Consider the following 23,784-nt stretch of genomic DNA (forward strand, 5'->3'; position numbering starts at 1 on the left):
ACACTCCCACACAACATGCTCTCACACACACATATACATTGGCACACACACAGGGGTGCATACACACGCCCTCCCACATGTTTGCACACACCATATGTTCACACCCACACCTTTGTACCCACCACATGCTCGAACACACACGTAGATACCCATGCATGCACACACTCACAGCCATGTGTGCACACAGCACATGCCAGCCACACCAGTGACCTTCAGTCCCTAACATGGCCCTCTCACACCTCAGCCTGTGTGTTCACATCTCACCCCTGCAGCCAGCTGGGGCGCTCCTGCTCACCTTTCGAGTCTTCCCTTGACTCCGTCAGGAAGAACCAGCCATCCCCTCCTCGGCGCCACCTCCACCCAGCACTTGCCCCCCGTCAGACTCCTCTCACAGGGCATTCCAAGCACACACACGCTCTGTGAATGTATCTCCCTTTAAACTGTGAGCTCCCCGGCTCTGCACACGTGCCGATTTCCAGGTGACCCAGCAACCCCCCTCCCCCCCGCCAGTGCCTGGCACACAGGAAACAGCAGTTTAATGAATAAACAAAGGGGCCAAACAGACACAAGCCATCTGAGGTTCCCAGAACTCGGGGTCTGAGTCTGCCTCTGAAGGAGGATGTCAGGGCCCCAGCCTCACTCAGCGGGGGACATGGTCAGCTGCTCCAGGGCACCCTCTAACCCCTGTGGAGCTCCCCTGGCTCTCCAAGGTGCTGAACTTGGCTCTTGCATCTGGCCCCAACTATCCTGGCTTCTTCAGTCTCTCCAGCCAAGAACCACCCCATCTTCCAAGAGCCCACCTCCAATGGAAAAGCAGCAGCACCTCTGAATAAATAACGCTGTAGACAGAACACAGTTCTTCCACATGAAGACATGGAGGGCTGTGAGCACAGGGGGAGGAGTGAGACCCACCCACCCTCACCCCCACCCCAGACATTGGATTCAGTTCAGTTTCTGGGGCCAGACTCGAGTCTCTCTCTCTTCTGGCCCTGAGGACCAAGGCACCTCAGGACACCCCACTCCCTGGTAACAAGTTCTAACTCCTGGTGGGGCCAACTACCTCACAAAAGGATGGTAGGGCCACCCTGCCCCTAAATGCCTGCCCCTCTGTCTGCTCCCATCTGCCTTGGCCCCTCACCTGGCCCTCCCCCAGCCCACCTTCAGGCTTCCAGTCCCCACAGAGCTCTTCCAGGTCCTGCCTTGACTCCCCTGGATGTTTAATTCCCCACACAAAGTCCTCTCCACCTCCAGCTCTGGCCACTCCAGAGCTCTTCACGCCACTGGCCTTGACCCTATTTCTCACCCAAGTCTCTCAAGCCCTGGCCTTCTCCCAAGGTCTCTCAGCCCTGCCTCCACCCCATGACATGTTCTTCCTCTCCCGCTCGGAATATTCCCATCACCCCTCTGCCTCCATCCTCCAAGCAGGGGAAGGAGCCAAGTAGCAACCTTTTTGCTGGAGGCAGGAGGGACTACATGCTGCTAGTGTCAACCAAACCAGGCACTTGCTCCAGCTGCAGCCAAGGAATTTGCCCATGGCCTTCCCTGCTCAGCCCGGGACCCACCCCCACCTCTGCAGTGCCCACCCTCTGGCCAGGTTCCTTGGGCTGGGGATGGGGTCCTGACACTCTGCCCCCTGTCCTCTTCCGTTCCTTCCTAAACAAGAGACCATACCCTTTGACTCCTACTCTGAGCCCACAAGGCATGAGCTGTCCATGAAGATGATCTGTTCTTGGTTTTCATTTGGGTAGATCTTATGATCCGGGCAGCTGGGACCCAAAGCCTGGAGAGAACCCTGTCCTGCAGAGTGGCCTCAAGGGCTCCAGGCTGCACCTGTGCTCGGCGGCTGCTGGGGTGGTCACTTCTTCCCAGGAAGGCCATTTCAGGCTCTTCAAAGCCACTGGAGCTGAACAGAATAATTAAATCTCTCCCCAAGGAGGACCTAAATAATTAATGTGCCAATGCTTTAGCAACTGTAGATTGCATATGAATTGCAGGGTTATCGCCGTTATTAGCACCAGTGTTGCCTGAAGTTAGAGGGGTTGACTTTTACATTCTGTCCATCCGATTCCGCACAGCTGTGGTATTTCAAATAGTTCCAGTGGATCACATTTGAGGGAATGTGATCTAACCCCCTAGCACACATCTGCATGTGGTCTGTAACCCACAAGGAATTCCAATCAGAAAGGAACTTTTTGTGCAAAGCATGGTGCCAGGTGCTCAGGGGGCCAGAGAGAAAAGCCCTCTAGAAAATCACAAACTAGAAAGGAGACAGACAGACAGACATTCCTCTGTAATAAGGCAGCCAAGGGTCTCTACTCCAATGGAGGTACCAAGTCTCATGGAACCACAGGAGAGGGTGACGTTAATGACAACTGGGGGGTTCTGTAAGAATTTTTGGAGGATGGGATTTTAAGTGAGGCTTACAGCCAGGCATGGTGGCTCACACCTGTAATCCCAATGCTTTGAGAAGCCAAGCCAGGAGAATCGCTTGAGGTCAGGAGTTTGAGACCAGCCTGAGCAACATGGCGAGACCCTGTCTCTACAAAATAGTAATAATAATAGGGTAAGGCTTAAGGAATGATGGGACCCCAGGAAGCAAGTGTAGGAGAAACCTTGGCCAAAGGCAGAAAGAGAAACATTCAAAGTGAAGGAACAGAATGAACTGCCTGTGAACTTAGAGAGAGAGTTGGGGGATGTGTGGAACGTGATAGAATATGAAGCTGTGAGCACAGGTCAGGTCAGGTCATAGAAGCCTGTAGGAGCCCATGGTAAGGAGTTTGGAAATAAGGGATCAAGGCAGCCCTTGGTCTGGTGGACCCTAGATGAAGAAAGAGCCCCCACTCAAGGTCACAGGAGGATTGAGGTAAATCTGTGACTAGATCTAGGTCTCCCAGTCGCACTACCCACGGCCCAAGCTGGCAGCTGCCTCTGTTCACTCCTTGGACCTAAGGGACAGGGGCACAAACCCAGGGAAAGAGAAGGGAATATTTCTGTTAGTTTTATGATGATTTCAAAAAATGTTAAGGAGAAAAATAGAAGTGAATTTTCTGTCATCTTAGAGGGCATGAAAGTGTTCCAGCTGGAAGGCAGTCTTCAGTCCCACCTGCACCCACTGGTGTGCAGCCCTGGGTCAGGGGCTGTAGGCACAGAGGGGACCTCTGAGGCCAGATATCACTGCTCAGTAAATAGGCCTTGTCATCCTGTGTCATCAGTTTGGAAACAGCTGGTGGGAGAGGTTGTGACTGTTCCTAGGACTTGGCTCCCTTTTAGATAAATGGCAGAAATTCCCATTTGGAGCACAGGAAAGCCAGAAGGGCTCTTCACTAAAACCCTAAGTCCAGGCAAGAAGTCAGAGTGTTTCATGGTTCCTAGGAGGGTTTGCCTGCGTGAGGCCTCAGGTGTCACACGTCTGACTCAGGCTGGACGAGCGATCCACAGGTGCCGCCCGCAGGTGGTTTCATTCTGTCTCGCCTGGAAGCTGGAGCCTGCTCTTGGCCTTCAGGGTTTATTCTGGGGCCAACTCTTCTTTGGAAAAGAAGTAGGGGAAGAAATGCATATCTGATCAGACCGGGGAGGGAGGGCAACATTCCGCTTGGGAGGCACATGGAGCAGCAGCGGGACACTCTGTTTGTGTAAAGCCCCCATTTGTCCCCACGGTGTCAGCATGCATCGGGCTCCCTGTTCCTGGATGAATTACCCTCTGGGCCTGCCTGACACTGTCTTCGCTGGGCTTTCTCAGTATATTTCACAACTGCTCTGAGTTTATAATTTTTTCAGGTCCTTTATCAAATATGTGTCATACATACCAATCGGATGAGAAGCATTTATCACCTAGCTGGGTTCTTACTAGAGCTCTGAAAAAAATGATTTGGCCACACAACCTTTCTCAAGGCTCTGATTTAATGGACTTCTCTGCTGCAAAGCCACTGAAATTCTTTGCCTTTTAATATTTGACATCTCTTCCTCTTTATTACCATCTCACACAGCCCTTATAGTCCAGCCGGAGCGAGCCCATTAGTCTCTGACAAATAACTTGTGTCATTTGGTGAAAAAAAGTTGCAGAAGTTTGGCTGCAACTTCATCTCCAGCCTTGGTTCTGTTTGTGGCTTCACTCTCCTCTAGGCAAAGCATCCAGCCCCAGGCAGAACCTCCTCAAGTCCCCATTCCCTCATGCTACTTGCCGCTGCATCCGCAGAGGCATTTTACACTAACCGCTTAGAACCAATGGGGTTTGAGATGGGTCATCAAAGGGGATATCTGGTCCGTAACTCGAGGGTGAGAACTGAATGTGAGCCATGGCCTCGAGAAGCTTTGCTCACTTTCACTCACTCTCCAGGGACCCCTGGCACCACCACCGCCATAGGAACGAGCCTGGGCTAGCCTGTTGGAGCATGAGAGACCACGTGGAGCAGAAATGAGCTGCCCCAGATGAGACATTTAGAACGACCAGTCTCTGCCAATATCAGCCAGGCCTGACCTAGATCTGCTGAGTGCAGCCCAAACTGCCAAACCAGAGTCACAGTCTAAATAAGTGCTCATAGCAGCATTGTTTACAATAGCAAAATGGTGGCAGCAACCCAAGCGTCCATCAAAGGATGAATGGTTAAACAGTATGTGGTATCTACATACAGTGGAATATTAGCCAGCCTTAAAAAGGAGGGAAATCCTGGTGCATGCTACCATGTGGGTGAACCTGAAGGACATTATGCTAGGTGAAATAAAGCCACTCACAGAAGGACAAATATTGCATAATTCCACTTATAAGAGGGTCTAAAATAGTCAAACTCACAGAGACAGAAAGTAGAATGGTGGTTGCTGGGGCTGGGTGGAGAGGAGGTGGGGAGCGGTTGTTTAATGGGTGTGGAGTTTCCGTTCGTGAAAATGAAAAGGACTCCAGAGGATTGCCCAACAGTGTGAATATACTTAACACTACTGAACTGGACACTTTAAAATGGGTATATCTTACCACAACTTAAAAAAAAAATAAAAGAATTAGCCTCAAACTGAACTAGCAAAGGTGAAACCAACACAGGGAAAGTTCCCTGAGCACTTGAGTCCATCACCTATTCATGCCTTGTGTATCAGTTAGCTCTTGCTGCTTAACAAACAATTCTAAAATTCAGTGACTTAAAATTGAGTGTTTTAACAACAGCCACTTATTTAGATTGTGATCCTGGTTTGGCAGTTTGGACTACACTCAGCCAATCTAGGTCAGGCCTGGCTGATATTGGCAGAGACTGGCTGGTCTAAATGTCTCATCTGGGACAGCTCATTTCTGCCCCATGCGGTCTCTCATGCTCCAACAGGCTGCCCAGGCTTGTTCCTATGGCGGTGGTGGTGCCAGGGGTCCCTGGAGAGTGAGTGAAAGCGAGCAAAGCTTCTTGAGGCGGTGGCTCACATTTTCACAGGGTCACTTCCACCACATTCTGTAGTCCAAAGCAAATCACAAAGCCAGCCAAGATTCAAAGGGTAGGGAAGTCATCTCCACCTCTTGACGGGGGAAGCTACAAAGAATATTTGCCATCCATCACACCAGCTATATATATATATGCCAGGCCCTGTGCTGAGTGTCAAAGATAAAAATGTAAATAAAACACAGTCTAGTGCAGGAGGCAGACATGTAAATAAATAATTACAACTCCTAGTATCTATAAACAAGTGAGCACAGGTTGCTCTGCCAGCCTCCGGAGGAGGGCGGAGGGCAGGGGTTGTGGGAGGAAGAGAGGAAGGAGGCAAAGAGGCCCAGGACAAAATAACACTTTCCCTGGTGGTGAAGGATAAATACTGCTTGGCCAGATGGAGGAAGGGGAGGGAAGATCCAGGCGGAGGGGACGGAGACTTGGACTGGGGACATGTGTGGGGTGCAAGGAGGCTTCAGTGGGGAGCAAAGGGCTCCCTGGGAGTGGAGGAGGAGCTGAGGGAACAGGGAGACCTCCCAGAGGGCCGTGCTGCCCCTTCAGCCCCGAAGGATTTGTGTGGCCAGTGGCTGTGAGGAGCTGCAGTGTGGAGGTGGCCTGGAGGGGGACAGGCTGGAAACAGGGAGACGTCCTCAGAGGCTGTTGGAGTGACTCGAGTGAAAGATGAGGGCAGCTCACTCAGGGTGCTGGAGGGCCTAGGGCAGGAGAGGCTGGATCCTGAGAATTCTAGGAGGTAAAAAGATGGGACTTGGTGTGATGAGGAGTGGGAGGAGTCTGGGGAAGGCCTGCGGATTGTGGGCGGTGGACGCTCCACGGGAAGAGGAGCTCCATGCTGGGCGCTGAGTCGAGCATCCTAGGCATGCAGGAGGAAGTGGGGAAAGGGGCGAAGAGGCCTGGGACAAAAATGTGAGCATGGGAAAGCCACTTCCGTGAGCAAGGCCAGGGTGTGCAGTCCCACAGACGTAGGCGGGCATCCCACTCAAAGCCGAGGAGACCCAAAAACAACCTCTGGGGCCGACCAACAGGGACGGATGCTGAAGCCAAGTCTTCACCCCACCTGGTAGGCTCAGCTGCCAGGACTCCACTCGCCACACCCCACCGAGCCTCCATCCAGGGAGGGCCATGGGGCCTCTAGGCCATCTCCTCCTGCAGAATCCTGGAGCAGCAGAATAGTGCAGGGTGCCAGGTGCTTCTGGAAGTCCACTCGGAAGACCCAGCCCCGAGGCCTGCAAACCTCCCACACCTGAGAACAGGCCATGTTGTTGGAAGGTCTCCCCAGACCCCACAGCACCCCCACACACCTCACTTGGAAGCTCCTCAGAGATCAGGGAGTGTCCTTTGCCAAAACATGGGGCAAGGAGGAGGGCAGCCTGTGCCCAGCAGGTCCTGGTATCCCCTTGTGGATTCTGGGTCTGCCCCCCAACAGGCACAGCCTGAGAGCCCGAGCGCCTGCTTCCCCGGCCAGGCAGGCAGTGGGCAGCAGCCCACACACACCAGCTGATCGATACTTGGAATGCACTTGGGGCCTGCTGGGAATCCCCTGGTGAGCACTTTCATAAATTGAAAAATTCTTCTGAAAGTGAATAATCTTCCCCAACTATTAAATCCAGATTTCCACCAAGTGAGATTCAGAGAGAGCAGAAAGCACCTACATTAGCATGAGGACACCTGAACCTCCAAGCGCCTTCCAGGTCTGGCTCCAGAATTCCTGGAGCAGCAGGTGTCACGGCCGGGGCTGGGGCTTTAGATAGAATCATCGCCAGGACCTCGATTTGAGGGGAAGGTCTTCAGAAACCCTCAGGATGCCTTGGGCCCAGAAAGATTAGGCATTTTGTGCTGTTGTGTTTTCCAGGCCCCTAAGCACTGATTAACTCAGCAGGCATGTGGGGCCACATCTGTCACTCTCTGCAGCGTGACACCCAGGCAGCTACCAAGCAGGTGTCTCTGCCCTTCTGTGCTAGAGGAAACGGAGGCCCAGAAAGCTGGGGTGGCTGGCCCAGGGTCACACACCAATTAGTGACAATGCTGGAACAAGAACCAGGATCCAGGTCTTCAGAATCCCAGCCCAGAATTCTGTCCCTTCCCCTGCCGCTTCACTCAAAAAGGTGATGTCATCTACCTGGCTCCTGGTTTGGGCATTAATTCAGCTGGTGACTCTTTCTGGAGATGCGTGTGAGCGCGGCAGCTGAGCCTTATCCAGCCTGGCCCTGCAACTGGCCCTGTGCTGTCTCCCCTGCACCTGGGCTGTGTGCAGGTGCCGCCGGGCTCTCTGCCTTGTCTCCAGCCCAGGCCTCTATCCACCGCCTCCTACCCCATTCCCCGGGTGTCCCACAGGGCCCGCCCCACAATTGATCTTCTTGTCCCCTCCCTTCCTGATGTCCCACCACCATCCCCTCCAAAAACCTGTTAGTGGTCTCCATGCCTACCCCTCCCCACTTCCTTCCTGAACTGAGCCCCATGGAGTCCACACACTCCTGTTTCTCTGTCTTGCTGCTGCTGTGTAATTCCGGCCTTCTCACCTCTCCCTGGGAAAGACCATCACCATCAGCAGCACCGCACACTCCCACCCGGTTAGCGCTCCCTGTGTGCCCGCCACATGTTGTCTCATGGAACCTTCAACAAGTGTGGACCCTGAGGCTCTGAGGATGTGGGTCCCCTTTCCCAAGGTCACAGAGCTGATAGGAGGCCCAGTGCAGGTTCACCCTCAGGTCTGGCTTTGAGGCTCAACTCTCTGCACCGCGCTATCTTGCCTCCCACTGGCCTCCCAAGCCACCCCCCATCCTGCCTCTGTGTGGATTTGTCTGAAACCCAAGTCTAACCTCGCCACTTCCTGTCCAGAATCCCCTGTGGCTCCCTGGTGCCCCAGGATGAAGCTGCAGCTCCCAGGCAAGACTGTTGCGATCTGGCCCTGCCCACCGCCTCATTGTGTTCCCTGTTGCCCATGGCCCTTTTGTCCACCTGCACCTGCCGCCTCGTGCTCCTGCACCCTCCCACACCCTCCTGCGCCCTCCCGCTGGTGCTCTGAGCCTGTTGGTCTCTGTCTGTAGCTCCCACCCCCCTTGCTCCGGGTCTGAGCTTGCCCCATGTAGATCCTTCCTGAAGTCCCAGCCAGAGCCACCTTCCACACCCCTGGAGATGCTCTACTGTGACTCCAGACTCAGCGTGACTTGGGGTTGGCGGGGTCAGTGATTTGGCCTTGCCCATGGCTCCCAGAAGGCAGGGCCTCCAACCCCGCTCCCCGAACATGCATGCGGCATGTTCTCCAGGAGCCCCTCCCACCATCTTCCTTGGTCTTCAGCAGAGCCCAGTGTGTCCTCACCAAAAAGGTCCTGCCTGGCAATCAGGGAGCAGAAGCAGGATCCTCAATCCCCATTTTACAGATGCAGAAGTAGAGGCTCAGAGAGGCAAAGGGTCTCGGCCAAGTGTCAGAAGCAGGGCTGGGGCCAGGTAGGAAGGAGTCCTGGCGGGCAGCCAGCCCCAGCCCATGTGGACAGCAACAACCAATGAGGCTGGAGCAGGGGCGATGGCCGGGGGGCTGGGGAGCAGGGCTCAGTCAGCTCTGCAGGCCACCCTCTCCCACATACCTGCCAAGGGAAATCGCCTGGCCTGAAGACAGTCTAGGTCATTCTGGCCCAAGGATCAGGGCCTCTGACGCGCAGCTACCAGCAACATTAAGGGCAGGCTTTGCCCAGGGGATCCTGGGGGCAGGCAGATGAGGCAAGGCTGTGGGGAGCAGTGGTCAACTGAAGGCCCTAACTTTTGCCAATGAAAGAGAGTGTGCAACCCCAACAGGGTGGCTGGCAGGCTCTTCCCTCCTTCTCCTTTCTAAGCCTTGGGCTGGGTCTGGGAGAAGCTTCTGACATCCCCAGGTCTGGAGCCCATGGGCCTGGGCACTGTCTGTGCCAGCCCCAGGTCCGAGACACCGGGCACAGGTAGGTGTGCAGCAGAGTGGGAGCCTCCGAGGCCACTTCCTGGGATCTGCTGGGCTGTAAAGCAGGCTCTGCCCAATGTCAAAGCCCCAGGAGAGGGTGGGTGTCCTGAGAGATTCGCCTGGGACATGGGAGGAGGTGCAGAGGGTCCCTGTCCCTTGCTTGCTTGCTTTCCCGAAAAGTCCCCACAAGTGTGAAATAGAAGGAGGTGCTTGCCAGGCCTCCCATGGCCCCCTCCTTTCTCAGAGTCTCCTCCCACGCCACGGCTGTGAGTGTCTAACATAAGGGACGCTGTTTTTGCAGGTTTTGTGGTTGTGATTCCTTTGAACCATATCCAGCCCATCTTACATCACAGTGCCATGCTTGACTTGGTCTCCAATACATCGGCACCCATTGGCATTTGGAGAACTTGCTCCGTAGTTATTTGACAGTTTTTAGTTGTCTGTGATAATGTATTCTCTATGTTTCCAATCATCAGTATGGGAATCTCTCCCCCAACCTTTCAATTTCTGGGTTTGATTTTTTGTATCATATTTGGTTTTTTTGCTTTTTGAAGTTGTGATTCCTTTGGTTATTAGCCCCTCCCAGTGGCTGCTTGTTTATGCATTATGTTTGTGACTTCTTTTGACTGTCAGTGTTGAGCCAGTCTTGCCAAGAAACAATATCAAGTATTTCCTATTTCTCTACTTCTTGAAAAAAGAAAAAAAACTTTTTTTAATTAAAAAAAAAACAAAATCTCTTAATGGGAACCTGGCCCTGTCTGTCTTCTCTGTTCTGCAGAAATGTTGAAGGAATTGAACCAGCAACGCAGAGCGAAAGCGTTTACAGACCTGAAAATTGTTGTTGAAGGCAGAGAGTTTGAAGTCCACCAAAATGTTCTAGCTTCCTGCAGCTTGTATTTCAAGGACCTGATTCAAAGGTTTGCCTTCCTTCCAGCTGTGGTCGGGTCTGTTCCTTTGTAGGACGCTTTTGTGTCGCTTTTCTCTTCCCCTCTCTTGCAGGTTCCTGAAGCGTGACTCCCTGTCACAGAGCCAGTAGCCATCTCTCCTCCTCCTCCTCCCCAGTACCCTCTCACACACAGCCTCAGAGCAGCCACTGCGCCCAGCACCCGCCCCCACCCACAGCTTTGCTGGTCACCAGGGGCCTCTGCCAGCAGTAGACAACACCGCACCCCATCCCTGAGATCCCAGGTTCTCAGTGGCTCACAAGCTGTCCCTGAGATTAGGGGGGACTGTAGGCTCCATTTTAAGGGATCACAGCACACTGCCCCCACTGGGCCAGAGCAGGATCCCCAGTGCCATCGTCCCTGCTGTCGGTGGTGACTAATGCCAGGAAAGCACATCGGCCAGGCCGTCCCTGCTGAGGAGCACAAGGTGCCCCCGGGGCCGCGTTTCCCCAGCCCAAGTTGGGGAGAAGAGACTTGTAGCAAAGCCTGGGCCACACTGCATGTCTGATCCTTGTGCACTGAGCCTAAACCGGCGCTGTGGAGCATAGACCAGGTGTGTCCTAAACACGGTCTCTCTCAACCCTTGCTCCCTCCCTCCTGCCCTCTGCCCTGGCTATTTCTACCTGAATGAGTCTTATTGGTGCATGAGCATCTTTTTTTTTTTCCTCCATTATGTTGATTTTTTAATTTGTCTGCTTCATACCTTTGCAAAGAAGTCAGGGGCCACCTTCCAGCTCCGTAGTAAGGGAGAGCAGCCAAGGGGCCAGCCCAGGGTAACGCTCACGTTTCTCTCAGCCCTCAGCAGATTAACGCCGCTGCTCCTCTTGCCTTGCAGCCTCTCCGGGGCAGACGCTGAGCCGGGACTGTGCTCAGAGGGAGGACAGGATCTCTGCATCCCAATGCCGTGTTTGGACTTGCCAACTAACCCCGGAGTGACTGTGTTTTGTTTCAGGATGGATCCCTGGCTGGCATCTCCTCTCCGATCCGGCCTTTCACATAGAGCCCAGCTGCCCTGTGGGCAGGCTCTGCCTGGCCACATGCCGGCCCTCAGCCTTGCAGGAAGGGGCAGGCTCTTTGGGACTTCCCTTCTCATGGACACCTCGGGTCTCCTGCCCCCGGTGCTTGGGCTCTCTCTGTCCAAGCACAGGGGTTAGGGGCATGTGGTCTGGGGTTAAGGGACATGTCTAGTGGCCTCACCAGGCCGGGGAGGACTTTGTGCTGCCACTCTTGACAAACCCTGGACAGCAGGGGCCTGCATCTGGCTGCCAGATCATGGATGATCGTCCTAGGGTCTTGGGCCTGGCTCCAAACCAGCTAGAGAGGACAGAAAGGGGGCAGGTCAGTGCTGAGCGGCAGCCTAAGTCCCCAGCTAGAACGTGGTGGGCGAGAGGGGCACGGGGCCCTCGGATGGCTTTCAGAGACCATACATTGAAAGCCAGACTTGCACGCATCAGAGAAGAGCACGTGCTAGGAGGGAACCCAAAGTAGTGAAGGCTTCTTGGGCTGAGAAGAGGGAGGAAGAGCATTCCAGGCCGGGGGTGGGGCATGAGTGGGGTGGGGCAGATGACCCTCCCAGAGGGGGCTACGCTGGGGCAGGCAAACCCTGACCCCATGCTAGGACCTGGGCATGCTCTGAGGTGGGTAACTTCAAGAGCAGTGGGGAGGGGACGCCCACCTGAAGGAAGGAGAACAGTAGGACGTGTCTCGGTGGCCCTCGTCAGAAAGGATAGGGCTGGAGGAGAGAGGACATCCCCACCTTGGCAGGTAGGAGACCTGGGTCCTACACCTGACTCTGCCACTTGTCTTATGACCTCAGACTTGTCATGTCCTCTCCTACGCCCTGGGCTTTCTCATCTATAAATCAGGAAATTGGTTCAAGTGATGCCCAGGTCTCCTTGCAGCTCTGACACCTCAGGGTGATGGGCAGATGATGGAAAGGCAAGCACCAGGACCCAAGAAGGTGAGGTGTCACGGGCATCAGAGGTCACAGGGAGGAGAGCAGGTCCACAGTCCAGTGTCGGGAGAGCTGGGGAGATGAGCAGTTGACCATCTGGTGTGTCAAGCTGAGCAGCCTGACAGACACCCCGGTCCCCAGGTTGGGCCACCTGTAGGCAGCCAGGTACATGGATCTGAACCCAGAGAGGTCTGAGGTTTGTAGAGACGGGGCTGGGGGGCCTTCAGCATACAGGAGGGTCACACAGGAAAAAGGAGGGGAAGCCAAAGCCAAGCCCAGGGTGCCCTGTGGCTGAAAGTCGCCGTGTTCGTTTGCAGCCACAGAGCACACATGACCATTGGTGCTGATAAGTGCCAACAAGTGCCTTCTCGGGAGGAAAGCCAAGTCTTCACAGGAAGATGGTTTCCTTTCCTGCTGTGTAAAATAATAGAGAATTTCACATTCTTGGTGGTCAAGAGAGAAGCTGATGGAACCATGTCTTTTCAGTCCCCTTCACATCCGTGACCCTGGAGACTTACTGTGCAGTGGCCAGATTGGCCCAGTGCAGAGCCATGGCCCTGCCCTTTGACCCCAAGCAGTGGCTCCCCGCTCAGACAGCTGCACTCTTGTAAAGGGAGGGAGTAGGGACCTTTTCTGGGACCTCTGTCCTGGTGCAGACCTCCGTGGGGATCAACATTGGCCCTCCCTGGGTGAGCCCTGCCAGGGGCAGGTGATCCCTCCCTGCTGTCCCTGCATCCCCAGGTCTGGAGGCTCAGGCTAGACTCCCACCACCAGCCTGGGACAGGTGACGTGTCCACCACTCCAGCCCCAGGGAGGACAATGACCCAGTACCCGAGCCTGGCAAGGACAGTGCCTGCCAGAGCCAGCCCCAGTGCAGATGCCCTGCCCCGGAGCCACAGGACAGAATGTGGGAATTCAAGTCACTCACTGGCTTGTCACTCAGCAAACACACAGGAGCCCCTCCTGGGGCCGGGGCTCACACCAAACACCAGCCGAGCCCACAGTCTGGTGGGGACACGCTGCAGACAGGCAAGGAAATGAGCGGAGACGATGCTTCAGAGACTTGTGGGCCAAGGGCCTGGCTGTGGGGGAGGGTTATTCAGAGAGGCTCCTTGGAGAGGTGGCGTCTGATGTGGGTTATGAAGAATGGGCATCGGCCGGGCAGACAAGTGGGGAAGAGCAAGGTCGAAAGGCGGGAGGGAGTCTCAGGTCCCACAGGTGACTCCACGTTGCTGCAGGGCCAGGCATGAGGGTGGCTTGCCGGGGACGCAGCTGGAGGGAGGCTGGACCTGGGTCACAGGAGCCTGGGGGTGTTGCGACCAGATGTGTGTTTTGTAAAGATGACAGTCAGACCGTGAGCGGGAGAGCTGGGTCTCAGTGTCCTCTCCCAGCCTGCGGCCGAGTCCCTTTGGGCTTGGCTACCCCTCGTGGCCATGCGGAAGGGTCCCGGCAAAGTCCTGCCCAGAGCCCCACACCCTTCACCCTCTTCCCTGAGCATGTGTGGGTGGCAGCACCTCAGTAGAGTGGACAGGTGTGGCTTGGAAGCCAGATAACGAGACTCCCATGTCTCATCTTGGATGCTAGCACAATGGCGTGACCCACACCTGTCGCCAAGTTACCAAGGGTGGGCCTGAGCCACACAAATCCCCAAGACCCAGGGAGACTGGGTGCATGCCCATGCGTGTGTCCTGCAGCTGATGACATGCCCAGGCGTTCATGGGCAGAGTCCTCTCTTCTGAGCAGAGCTGGGTACCAGCCACCTGCCCCATGCCTGTCCCTCACCCACCACTGCCCATGGATTCCTCCCATTGCTCCAGACAGTGCCCAGTTCCAACTTGCAAAATGACATCTGATCTCTGAGGTGCGTGAGGGTGGATGAGGGCCTCCATCCTGGCGTCTGGAAGGGCATTTCTAATCCTGGATGAGTCTGTGGCTAATGGTGGGATTGCAAACATTCCAGTAGTTGGGCCTAGCCATTCCTCTGCTGAGCAGGGGCTGCATCCCGGACTCTGGCCTCTCCTGGGCACCCCCGCCCCCAGAAGGAGGTGACTCCAGGAAGCTCTGGTCTTCTGACAGACCCCATGGGGCCCGTGTGGCTGGGCAGCACCAGCCTGCCCTCACTCTACACCCCACCCCCCTGCATCAGCTTCATAGAGAGGGTTAGTGCTGCCCGTCTGCCCTGCTGCAGTCCCTCCAAAGCCACATCATGACCTGATGGGCCAGCAGCATCCCAAGCCATTCACTCCATGGGGCCCAGTAGGACAGGACAAGAAATGGCTCAGGGCAGGGACAGAACAGCCACCTGAGGAGGACGCAGCCCCTCATCAGTGACCAGGGTCACCCATCACAGGGGTGTCCCCTCTGGGGTCCCTGCTCAGACAGAAGAGGCCTAAGGAGCACTGGGGTCCAGTCCCAAGACAGTCTGGTGTCCAGGGATATAGAGGCCCCCCCACCCCCTCACAGCGCTGCAGGCCATGCACGAAGGCCTGTGTGGATGAGAACCGTGTGTGTTGGTAAGAGGCACAGGCCTCGCCCTCTGGGGCCTCACCTCCTCCTTGAACTCAGATTCTGACAGAGCCCCTATCACATTCCCCTGTGCCTCTGTGGCCATTCCCTGCAGATCATCTGCCCAGCGGCCCCCTCCACCCCACAGGTGACCCTCACGAGGGGCTAGGAGGAACAGAGCCACAGCCATGCCTTCTGTGGCCAGGGGTCCTCCTCAGTCTAGACAGCACCTGCGATGCTCCACGGCACCTGTGCCCCTCCTCCTGTGCCTGGTGGCCAGGACCCACTCTCTGGCTCAGACTGTGGGCAAGACCACCCCTCAGGGCAGCCATGTGAGTCCCATCGCACCTGTCACTCAGCCATGGACTGTCCATCTGCCCAGCACCCCTCCCCACGAGGGGACTTCACGGCTCTTAGGGTCAGTGCATATATGTGCGTGTGCATGAGCTCACACATCCTGAAGTCCCCCTGGGCTCAGCCCTTCACTGGCTTAGAGCTCCTCCACCTGAGGACTCCTGGGTGGACAAGTGGGCTGGCCAGAGGTGAAGGCAGCAGTGACTGGGGGCCTCAGGAGAAAGCTGTGGCCCAGTGTGAGCTCCACAGGGCAGAAAGGGCATGCAGAGGAGAGGCCAGACGGCGGCTTATAGGAATGAAGGCCCAGGCAGCAACGACAGGAGTACGAGATTGACCAGATGGCTCTGGGGCTGGGGGTGTTGAGGATTTCTGTGATTTCAAGTGCTCACATAGTGAATTATTTTTAAACTTAACAAAGCCACCGAGGTATGGAAATCCATCCTGACAGCAGAAGACCAGGTGTGTGAAGTCACTTTAGAAGTCACTGTGTGTTGGGGGGTTTGGAGGGGCCTCTGTGGAGCCCACACCTTGCCCCCTCTGCCTTCTGGGCTGGCCCAGGGCTTGGAGGCAGAGGCCCCTTGGGGTCCTGGTGGGATGAGCCGTTGTGTGGGGAGGGCCTACTGTGGCCACGCTGGGAGGGAGCCTGGACGCCGGCTCTGCAGCAGGATCGCATCTCCCCCTCTCCTCCTGGCCATGCCTGTGCTGAGGCCCTGGGAGGGCGGTGCCTGACCTCAGAGAATGTCGCTCTAATGGTGGAGTTTCAGGTACTGCCATGTAGAGAAGAGTCTCGTGGGAAGGGCATTTTCCAGCCTCTGTCACAAAATCTCCACGGGAATTCAGACCTCATCTAGTTCCACCCTCTTGTTTCGCAGAAGAGGAGGCCGAGGGCCCGGGAGACCAAGGCTGCCCACCTGTGGGTGGCAGAGCCCAGGCACCCAGCGCCCCCAGCTCCCTGCCCCCTGCTCTTTCTGCCCACCCACACACCCAGCAGCTGGCCTCTCTGCGGCCAGCCTGCTGGCTTGCTGGACGCCTCGACAGCCCCACCGCCAGCCGCAGGTGCGCGCAAAGGACCCGTCACAAGCATCTTGCCCTGTGGCCTCCTCGGAAGCGAGTGAGTGGAGCACAGAGGTCGTTTCCCATCCACGTGGCTGAGCCCAGCCTGAGACAGGACCAGGCTCAGGGTGGGAAGCAGGGCTGCTCGGAGGAGCCAGGATGGGGCGGGCCAAGCCGACGGCCTGCGGGGCCACATCTGGACTCCTAACGCACGGGTGTTTTTACTCACTCCTGCTGTCACTTATGTATCGGTGTCACTCTTGCTTCATCTTATCTGTTTCCTTCCAGGTCCAGCTTTAGGGGCGGCTGCCAGGCCTTAGGAGCCTTTGCAATGGTTTTGTATTCCTGTAGACACCAGATATAAACAGATTTATATATTTGTGTCCCTTCCCTGCTCCCCCCAGTTCCCCAGCCCGATGCACACTCTACACGCAGGCCACTCTGACCTCTGACCCCGTGTTCCATGTGGCAGGAGGGCCCGCCCCGGGCCAGGCCCCAGGTCATGGCTGCTGGCTGTCTGTGGCGGAAGTCCTTGGTTGTTTCCTCTCCCCTCCTCCCGGCTCTGACCATTCTGTCCGTCTATCTCGTCTTGTCCTCAGTTTCAAAGCAATGTCATGAAGGGCTTCCTTTCCATGCCTAAAAGGAAACAATATGTTTTTGGAAAGAGGGGGTGTTGGAGCGGGTTCTGGGGCAACTTGGGGCCCTCGGTCTTGGGGCGATCAGAGGGTATCTCTGGATTGGCTGGCATCACAGCCAGTTGGGAGTCTCCCAAGCCTGGGTCACATTGGAGAGTCTGCCACCCGAGGCAGGCAGGGCCGGGCTGGGATGCGTCGGCCTGCTTTGGTGGAGACGCCAGGGCCTGCAGTGGGCTGAACCGTATTGTTTCCCTTTGAGGCCAGTCCTGGTCCTCGTCCCCATCCATAGCTCATGCTTTTTGATTTGCATCTTTTTTTGCATGGACATGCCGAGTAGTGATAAGCAGGGTTTTCTGTTCTTTTGGGCGTCTCTGGTCAGACTCTTCTCTTTCAGATCCCGTGTCAGAGCATTAGGTTCAGGTGTGTCATTGCTGTGTCCTTTGAGCCCTAAAACCAAGGGCGTGACCAAGGTGTGCAGGGAGATCTAGCCCTGTGAGGAAGCGGCACGGTGGCCGCAGGGCAGGAGGTAAGCACACCCTGGTCTCTGTGCCTAGGTCCGTGCAAGACAGCGGCCAGGGCGGCCGGGAGAAGCTGGAGCTCGTCCTGTCGAACCTGCAGGCGGACGTCCTGGAGTTGCTGCTGGAATTTGTCTACACGGGCTCCCTGGTCATCGACTCGGCCAACGCCAAGACACTGCTGGAGGCGGCCAGCAAGTTCCAGTTCCACACCTTCTGCAAAGTCTGCGTGTCCTTTCTCGGTGAGCCCGGGGGCCACATACGTCGCTTGAGGGGAAGAGTGCAGATGGGCAGAGAACTCCATAAACGGCAAGGACTGAGCAGGGAGGTCTGTGTGTGCACACCTGAAGCTGGGTTTGGCAGGGCTGTGTTAAGATGGTGATTCGGATAACTACATGCAAAGGCTCTCTTTCCCTGACATGGAATGAAGAGGACTCCGTGTCATTTCTCTGTAGGTGGGAGAGGCACACTGTGCCCCGCCAGGCCTTGTGGGAACAAATGGCACCATGAGGGCTGTGCACGTGCTCTGTTTGTGGGGAGAGGCTGTGGCCCTGGCCTCACAGCCCTGTTCTCTAGACCCTGAACAAAGCAGCCCAAACTTGCCTTCCCTTTACCTTACTCATACCTGGGCCGCCCCAGATGTCTGCACAGGTCTAGGCATCTGAACTGTCCCTCGAGTACCCAGATCTGCTGCCCAGGATGGGGACTGAGTGTCAGGAGCTCCCAGGGGGTCGCTGACCCGAACAACATGCTGCCTTTACACTTGATGCTGCCCCGCATGGGCGACGGCAAGGTGAGGGAGGGACAAAGACGAAAGCCCCCAAAGAAGCAGTGGCCTGGGGTGTGGAGTGCAGAGAGAAAGCCAGAGCCCAGCCTAGAGATGGGGCAGATCCGTGAGGACAGAGGGGCAGCAAGCAGTCTCGAGGTGCCGGGAACCACGATGGCGGTGAGGCTCGCGCACAGATGGGCCTCCAGGAACCCAGACACACCTAGGCTGGAAGAACCACTAGCATGAAGGGGAAAGAGTGCGAGGCCCTGGGAGGGACAGTATTGGGTAAACAGGATACGGAGATGGCTCCCACCCCAGACCTAGCCACTAAGCCCAGGAGAGCTGGCCAGATGGACCCCAGAGCCTAGCGAGCCAGACTGAGCGGGGCAGAAGCCTCTGCGAGAAGCTGGGAGGTGCGTGAGGGGCGCTACTGCTAACGAAGGAGTCGGGGACCACAGACATGCCTGGCACAACATAAAAGATGCTCTAAGCCTCAGTGCCACCCTCAACCTCCGCGACAGTGTGACTCCTGACCCCAGCCCAGGCCCAGGCTCTGAGCAGGGCTCTCGTGCTCCATGCCTCCCAGTCTCGGTCCTTCTGCCAGTACCTGCGCACACAGAGGGAAGCCCCCGGGAGTCAGCATGGAATGGGGTAGGGGAGAACCCAGGAGAAGGATCGCAGGCTCCAGACACCCAGGAAGGGGGCCTGCAGGGACTCTGGACGCTGCAGGCAGGGTCCCCAGGATGTGGGTTCAGAGAAGGATCTAGGGTTACAGCGATGGGAACAGGTGGTGACTGCTTCCAGGGCCCTTGGGTCAGTGGTCCTGTGCTCTCGCCCCCAGAGAAGCAGCTGACGGCCAGCAACTGCCTGGGCGTGCTGGCCATGGCCGAGGCCATGCAGTGCAGCGAGCTCTACCACATGGCCAAGGCCTTCGCGCTGCAGATCTTCCCTGAGGTGGCCGCCCAGGAGGAGATCCTCAGCATCTCCAAGGACGACTTCATCGCCTACGTCTCCAACGACAGCCTCAACACCAAGGCTGAGGAGCTGGTGTACGAGACGGTCATCAAGTGGATCAAGAAGGACCCCGCGACACGCACACAGGTGGGGCCTGCCCTGTCCCCGCCCCTTCTCTCTGGGTTTGGGGTCCCCCTGCGGCAATGGGGTCTGCAGCAAGGAGGAAGGAAGTGAACCTTCCTTGTCCTGCTCCCCCTGAGTGGCAGAGAGGTGAGAAACTAGTCACCAAAGGATCCTCAAGGGCTGGCATTCCACCCCAAAGGAAACCCAAGTCGGCCAAGAGCCGCAGCACTTGCACTCTGCAGGGAGAAGTGGGTCCCTGAGCCAGGGGGCTCTGGGGCTCCCAGGAACACGGACCCAGCTGGAGGAGCCCACACCTGCTCTGATTGTTGAGGGAACGGACAGCCCACAATGGACCAAATGGAAACCCCTGCACTCAGGAAGAGGGAGAGTGAGGTCCTGGGGGGACTGTGTTGGGTAAACAGAGGATACAGAGAGGGCTTCCACCCCAGACCTAGCCACTGAGCCCCGGAGAAAGGGGTCCTCAGATCAGGTGGAAGGCAGGGTTTCTTTTCAGAGGTAGGAAGTTAGATGGGGCAGCTGATAACAGTGACGGCCACAAGTCCCTATGACTCCTAGATCTGTGTCTCGGGCTCAAACCCTCTCCTGAGCTCCAGACCCCTCTGCTCAGTGGCCTTCTGGGCCTCTCCAGCAGACTGTCCCGCAGATCCATCTAAATCACCAAGCCGAAAGCCTGCACCTCTTCCTGTGTTCCTTATTTCAGCCATGCCTGGTCCCCAGAACTGAAGCCTAGCTTCCTCCCACTTCTCCCACAGCCATTTGGCTACACGCGTTCATTTCTGCCTCCTTCCTCCCCTTTAAGTGGATCGACTTCCCTCTCCCCATCGAGACCTTCCTCCTTTCGCCAGGATTACTGCAGCACCTCCTAAGTGGTTTCCCTGCCTCTGTCTTGCTCCCTCCAAATCCATTTTCCGCCCTCCAGCCTGAGCGGTCTCTCTAAAAGCACACTGAACATCTCATGCATCCGCTCAAACCCCTCGTCAGTTGCCTCATCGACTCCGCAGGGGAAACTGCAGTGCTTGTTGAGCATGAGCTGGCCTCCCCAAGCCTCTCTCCTCTCACTTCTCCCTGTCTCCCTAAACGCCTCCTCAACAAAATCCTGTTACGTCTCGTAAGAATAAACCCCATACAATTCTCCAGACACACCATTCTCTTTCATTCTCTGATGCCTCTACACAGGCTTCGAATGTCCGCCCTCCCCTCCACCTTGTGCCTGGCAGAAGTCTGCCCATTTTGTATGCCCCATCCAGATGCCATTCCCTCTGCAAAACCTCTTACTCCTGCACCCACTACAAACCCGCACTAGACCCTTCTCCTGCCCCTCGTGAATTTTTCATAGCAGATCCCCTCCCATTAAACTGTGTACCCCTTGAGGTCTGAGACTGGGTCACAGTGGTCCTTGCACCCTCAGTGATGAGCGTCATGCCTGGCCTATGGTGGTCTCCAGTTACTCATGGGATGAAATGAAAGTAGAGTGATGAGCAGAGTTTGTTAGGAGGGGAGATTCAAGTGAGCCTGTAAAACCGCCTCAGTGCAGGGTGACAGTTTGAGGCCATGGGACACCACTGAAAGAGTTTTCGGTGCTGGGGAGACACAGGCTCCCACGGCTGGGACTTGCAAGCTCAACAATCGCCATCTCCATGAAGCTTTCCTGGGTCCTCCCACCTGGTCCTGAGTCCTTGCCACACTCACAGCTCTTTAATAATCGTGTCTTCCTCATTTTAACCCCCTGCCCTTGCCCCCAGTGGCCTGATCTGCAGCAGGGGTCCACAGCCCCAGGTGGAGTGAGAGAATGGGGTGCTGGGGGGATGAACAGGTGTTCCCACTCCTACAGGGCTGGCTGCAGCCTGCCAGCCTCCCCTCCGCACCCCTGCGCTCCCGGCCCTCCCCTCCACACCTCCAGCTGACTAGACCTCCCTTTACCTCCGTCTAGGCTAGCAGAGTATCTACACTCCCAAGCCTAACACAACCTGGAATTATCCATTCTTGTGCAGCCCCACACCATTTCTTTCCTTCCGGGAGGTGGCTCTCTCTTGCTAGTCTAAGAAGATTCTGTCTCCTTTACCCTGCAGTACGCGGCTGAGCTCCTGGCCGTGGTCCGCCTCCCCTTCATCCACCCCAGCTACCTGCTCAATGTGGTTGACAATGAAGAGCTGATCAAGTCATCAGAAGCCTGCCGGGACCTGGTGAACGAGGCCAAACGCTACCATATGCTGCCCCATGCCCGCCAGGAGATGCAGACGCCCCGAACCCGGCCGCGCCTCTCTGCAGGTATGAAGGGGCGCGCCCCGAACCTCCCTAGAAGCAGTGTCTTGGGCTCAGTGGTCCCAGTGAGGTGCCAGGCACAGATGCCGACAGTCTTAGGGTGTGTCCCAAGGGTGCCCATCCATGTCCCTGCAGGTGTGGCTGAGGTCATCGTCTTGGTTGGGGGCCGTCAGATGGTGGGGATGACCCAGCGCTCACTGGTGGCCGTCACCTGCTGGAACCCACAGAACAACAAATGGTACCCCTTGGCCTCGCTGCCCTTCTATGACCGCGAGTTCTTCAGTGTAGTGAGTGCCGGGGACAACATCTACCTCTCAGGTGAGGCCCCCCGGGGCTGGGGCGGGACCAGGCATGGGGGTCCCAAGGGGACGTGCTCCCCACGTCAGGGCTGAGGAAGGCCGTGGCCCAGAAGTGTCTACTTTGCAGGTGAAGGCTTCCTCTGCCCCTGGGGCTGGGCCTGCCGACCCCGGGCCCCTCCTCACCCCGCCCGCTCTCTCTGCCTCCCACACTGCCTCCAGGTGGGATGGAATCAGGGGTGACGCTGGCTGATGTCTGGTGCTACATGTCCCTGCTTGATAACTGGAACCTCGTCTCCAGAATGACAGTCCCCCGCTGTCGGCACAATAGCCTCGTCTACGATGGGAAGATTTACACCCTCGGGGGACTTGGCGTGGCGGGCAACGTGGACCACGTGGAGAGGTAATGAGGCCACGGTCAGGACAGGGGCATGCTCTATGCTCACCAAGAACTGAAATCACGTCACTGTACCTCCCGACACCCATTCAGTGGCGATGGAGCAGAGCCTGGACCATTCATATGGGCAGTCATCCCAGGCTCTCCAATCACAGCACCGGGGGGCAGCAGAGTGTGGGATACAAGCAGATGGGATGACATCTGTGTCACCTTTGCAGTCGCTGAGATGGGAGATGGGGCACTTCTGTCCCGACAACCCATTTAGGTGTCAGACAAGCTGGAGGCCCAAGATGCAGTTGCAGAAGGCCTGGGATGAGCCAGACCCTCCTGGCCAGGCAGTCAGGGAACACCCTGCACCAGGAGCACCAGCCCAGAGACTGCTGGGGATTCGGGCAAAGCTGGAAGCAATGTTTAAAATGCAGGTCATGCCGGTGGCGGTGCCTCCTTATCCTGCCAAGTGGGGGTCCCACACCAGGGAGCTCCCTTCCTCCCTCCAGCCACACACACCAGGACATCTGTTCGTAATACAGGGAAAGGCTACTGCATACAAACTAAGCAATTTAGGGAGAACATTCTTGCCAACCCTCTAGAACTTTCCAGAAGAAAAAATAAGCCAAAGGACCACGTGTGTGAACCTGCCCTCCACTGGGAGTCCCAGCCTGGCTTCCTCCCAAGGCCATCGTGGAGGGTCAGATACAGGCATGAGGGGCGTGGGCTGAAGTGGGTGCTTCCGGGTGAGAATACAAACTCCTTTTCCCTTGAGCCAGGGAGACTGTTCTTACAGAGAACGGACGCCTGGTGGAAAAGCTCAGGAAGCTTCGTCAGGCAGCAGAACGGAGGCTTAGTCCTGCTTTTGGAGAAACTAGTGCCTGGAGGGTAACCAGTCAGGCTGACCTGGCCCAAAGCACAACCCAGGGGAGACAGCTAGGATCGCCAGAGCCCCTCCTGCACCTGAGCCCACCACCCCCACCGCCACGTGCCACCAGAAAGCACATCTTCCCGTGGGACATCATGTTGCCTATGAAGCCACACATACCCCTCAATTTGTATTTTTTCCCCCTTGGTGGCTAATTGGACACCTGACAAATGTTACAGCAAAGATGGTTGCAGAGTGAGACAGGCTCTGAATGCTCATTGTGGGCTTTTAACTCCCCCAAGTGGAGCCCAGAGACGGCTCAGTAACAACATTTAATTGTCATATTGATCTGGCAATCATGGGCATTCCCGCGTGAAGATGAGGATATTAGCACAGTTGCTGGACCTGGGTTGGCCCCGGTGCTGGCGGCCTTCAGTGTGACCCACTGTCCAGCTATGCATACCCCAAGCATTCTGGAAGCATCCGCTTCCGATCATTCGTCATCCAATAATAAACACATGAAAAATGAGACATTTTCTCTGTAGGAGTAAACTGAACTGGATCCGTCATTCTGTCTTGCTTTTGTCAGCTATTTTTAATCTCCTAAGACACTGATTACTCATTTTGCAAACTTACACTGTTGATAAATATAGGGATTTGTTCAAGGATCAAATGCACCAACTAAGCAGTGAGACAAGCTCCGCTCTTCCAGGGTCCTGGAGCACTTCTCCAAGACACAGGGGTTGCCTGTATGGGCCTTCCCTGGGGTCAAGGCCTTCCTTCTGGCTGTGAAAGTTC

At 56.3% G+C, this 23,784-nt stretch overlaps 1 protein-coding gene across 1 annotated transcript in view; it reads left to right on the top strand.

Moving 5' to 3' along the window:
* KLHL29 (kelch like family member 29) overlaps positions 1-23,784 on the top strand; it is a 319,715-nt gene that overhangs the window by 285,445 nt on the left and 10,486 nt on the right. Inside the window, exons 6-11 of the mRNA XM_030799827.1 lie at positions 10,127-10,265; positions 17,348-17,550; positions 18,919-19,178; positions 21,245-21,443; positions 21,573-21,755; positions 21,956-22,136. Coding sequence (XP_030655687.1) covers positions 10,127-10,265; positions 17,348-17,550; positions 18,919-19,178; positions 21,245-21,443; positions 21,573-21,755; positions 21,956-22,136 — 1,165 coding nt within the window. The remainder of the gene's footprint in view (positions 1-10,126; positions 10,266-17,347; positions 17,551-18,918; positions 19,179-21,244; positions 21,444-21,572; positions 21,756-21,955; positions 22,137-23,784) is intronic.

This window comes from Nomascus leucogenys, chromosome 19 (genome assembly GCF_006542625.1).
Source record: "Nomascus leucogenys isolate Asia chromosome 19, Asia_NLE_v1, whole genome shotgun sequence".
Lineage (NCBI taxonomy): Eukaryota > Metazoa > Chordata > Mammalia > Primates > Hylobatidae > Nomascus > Nomascus leucogenys.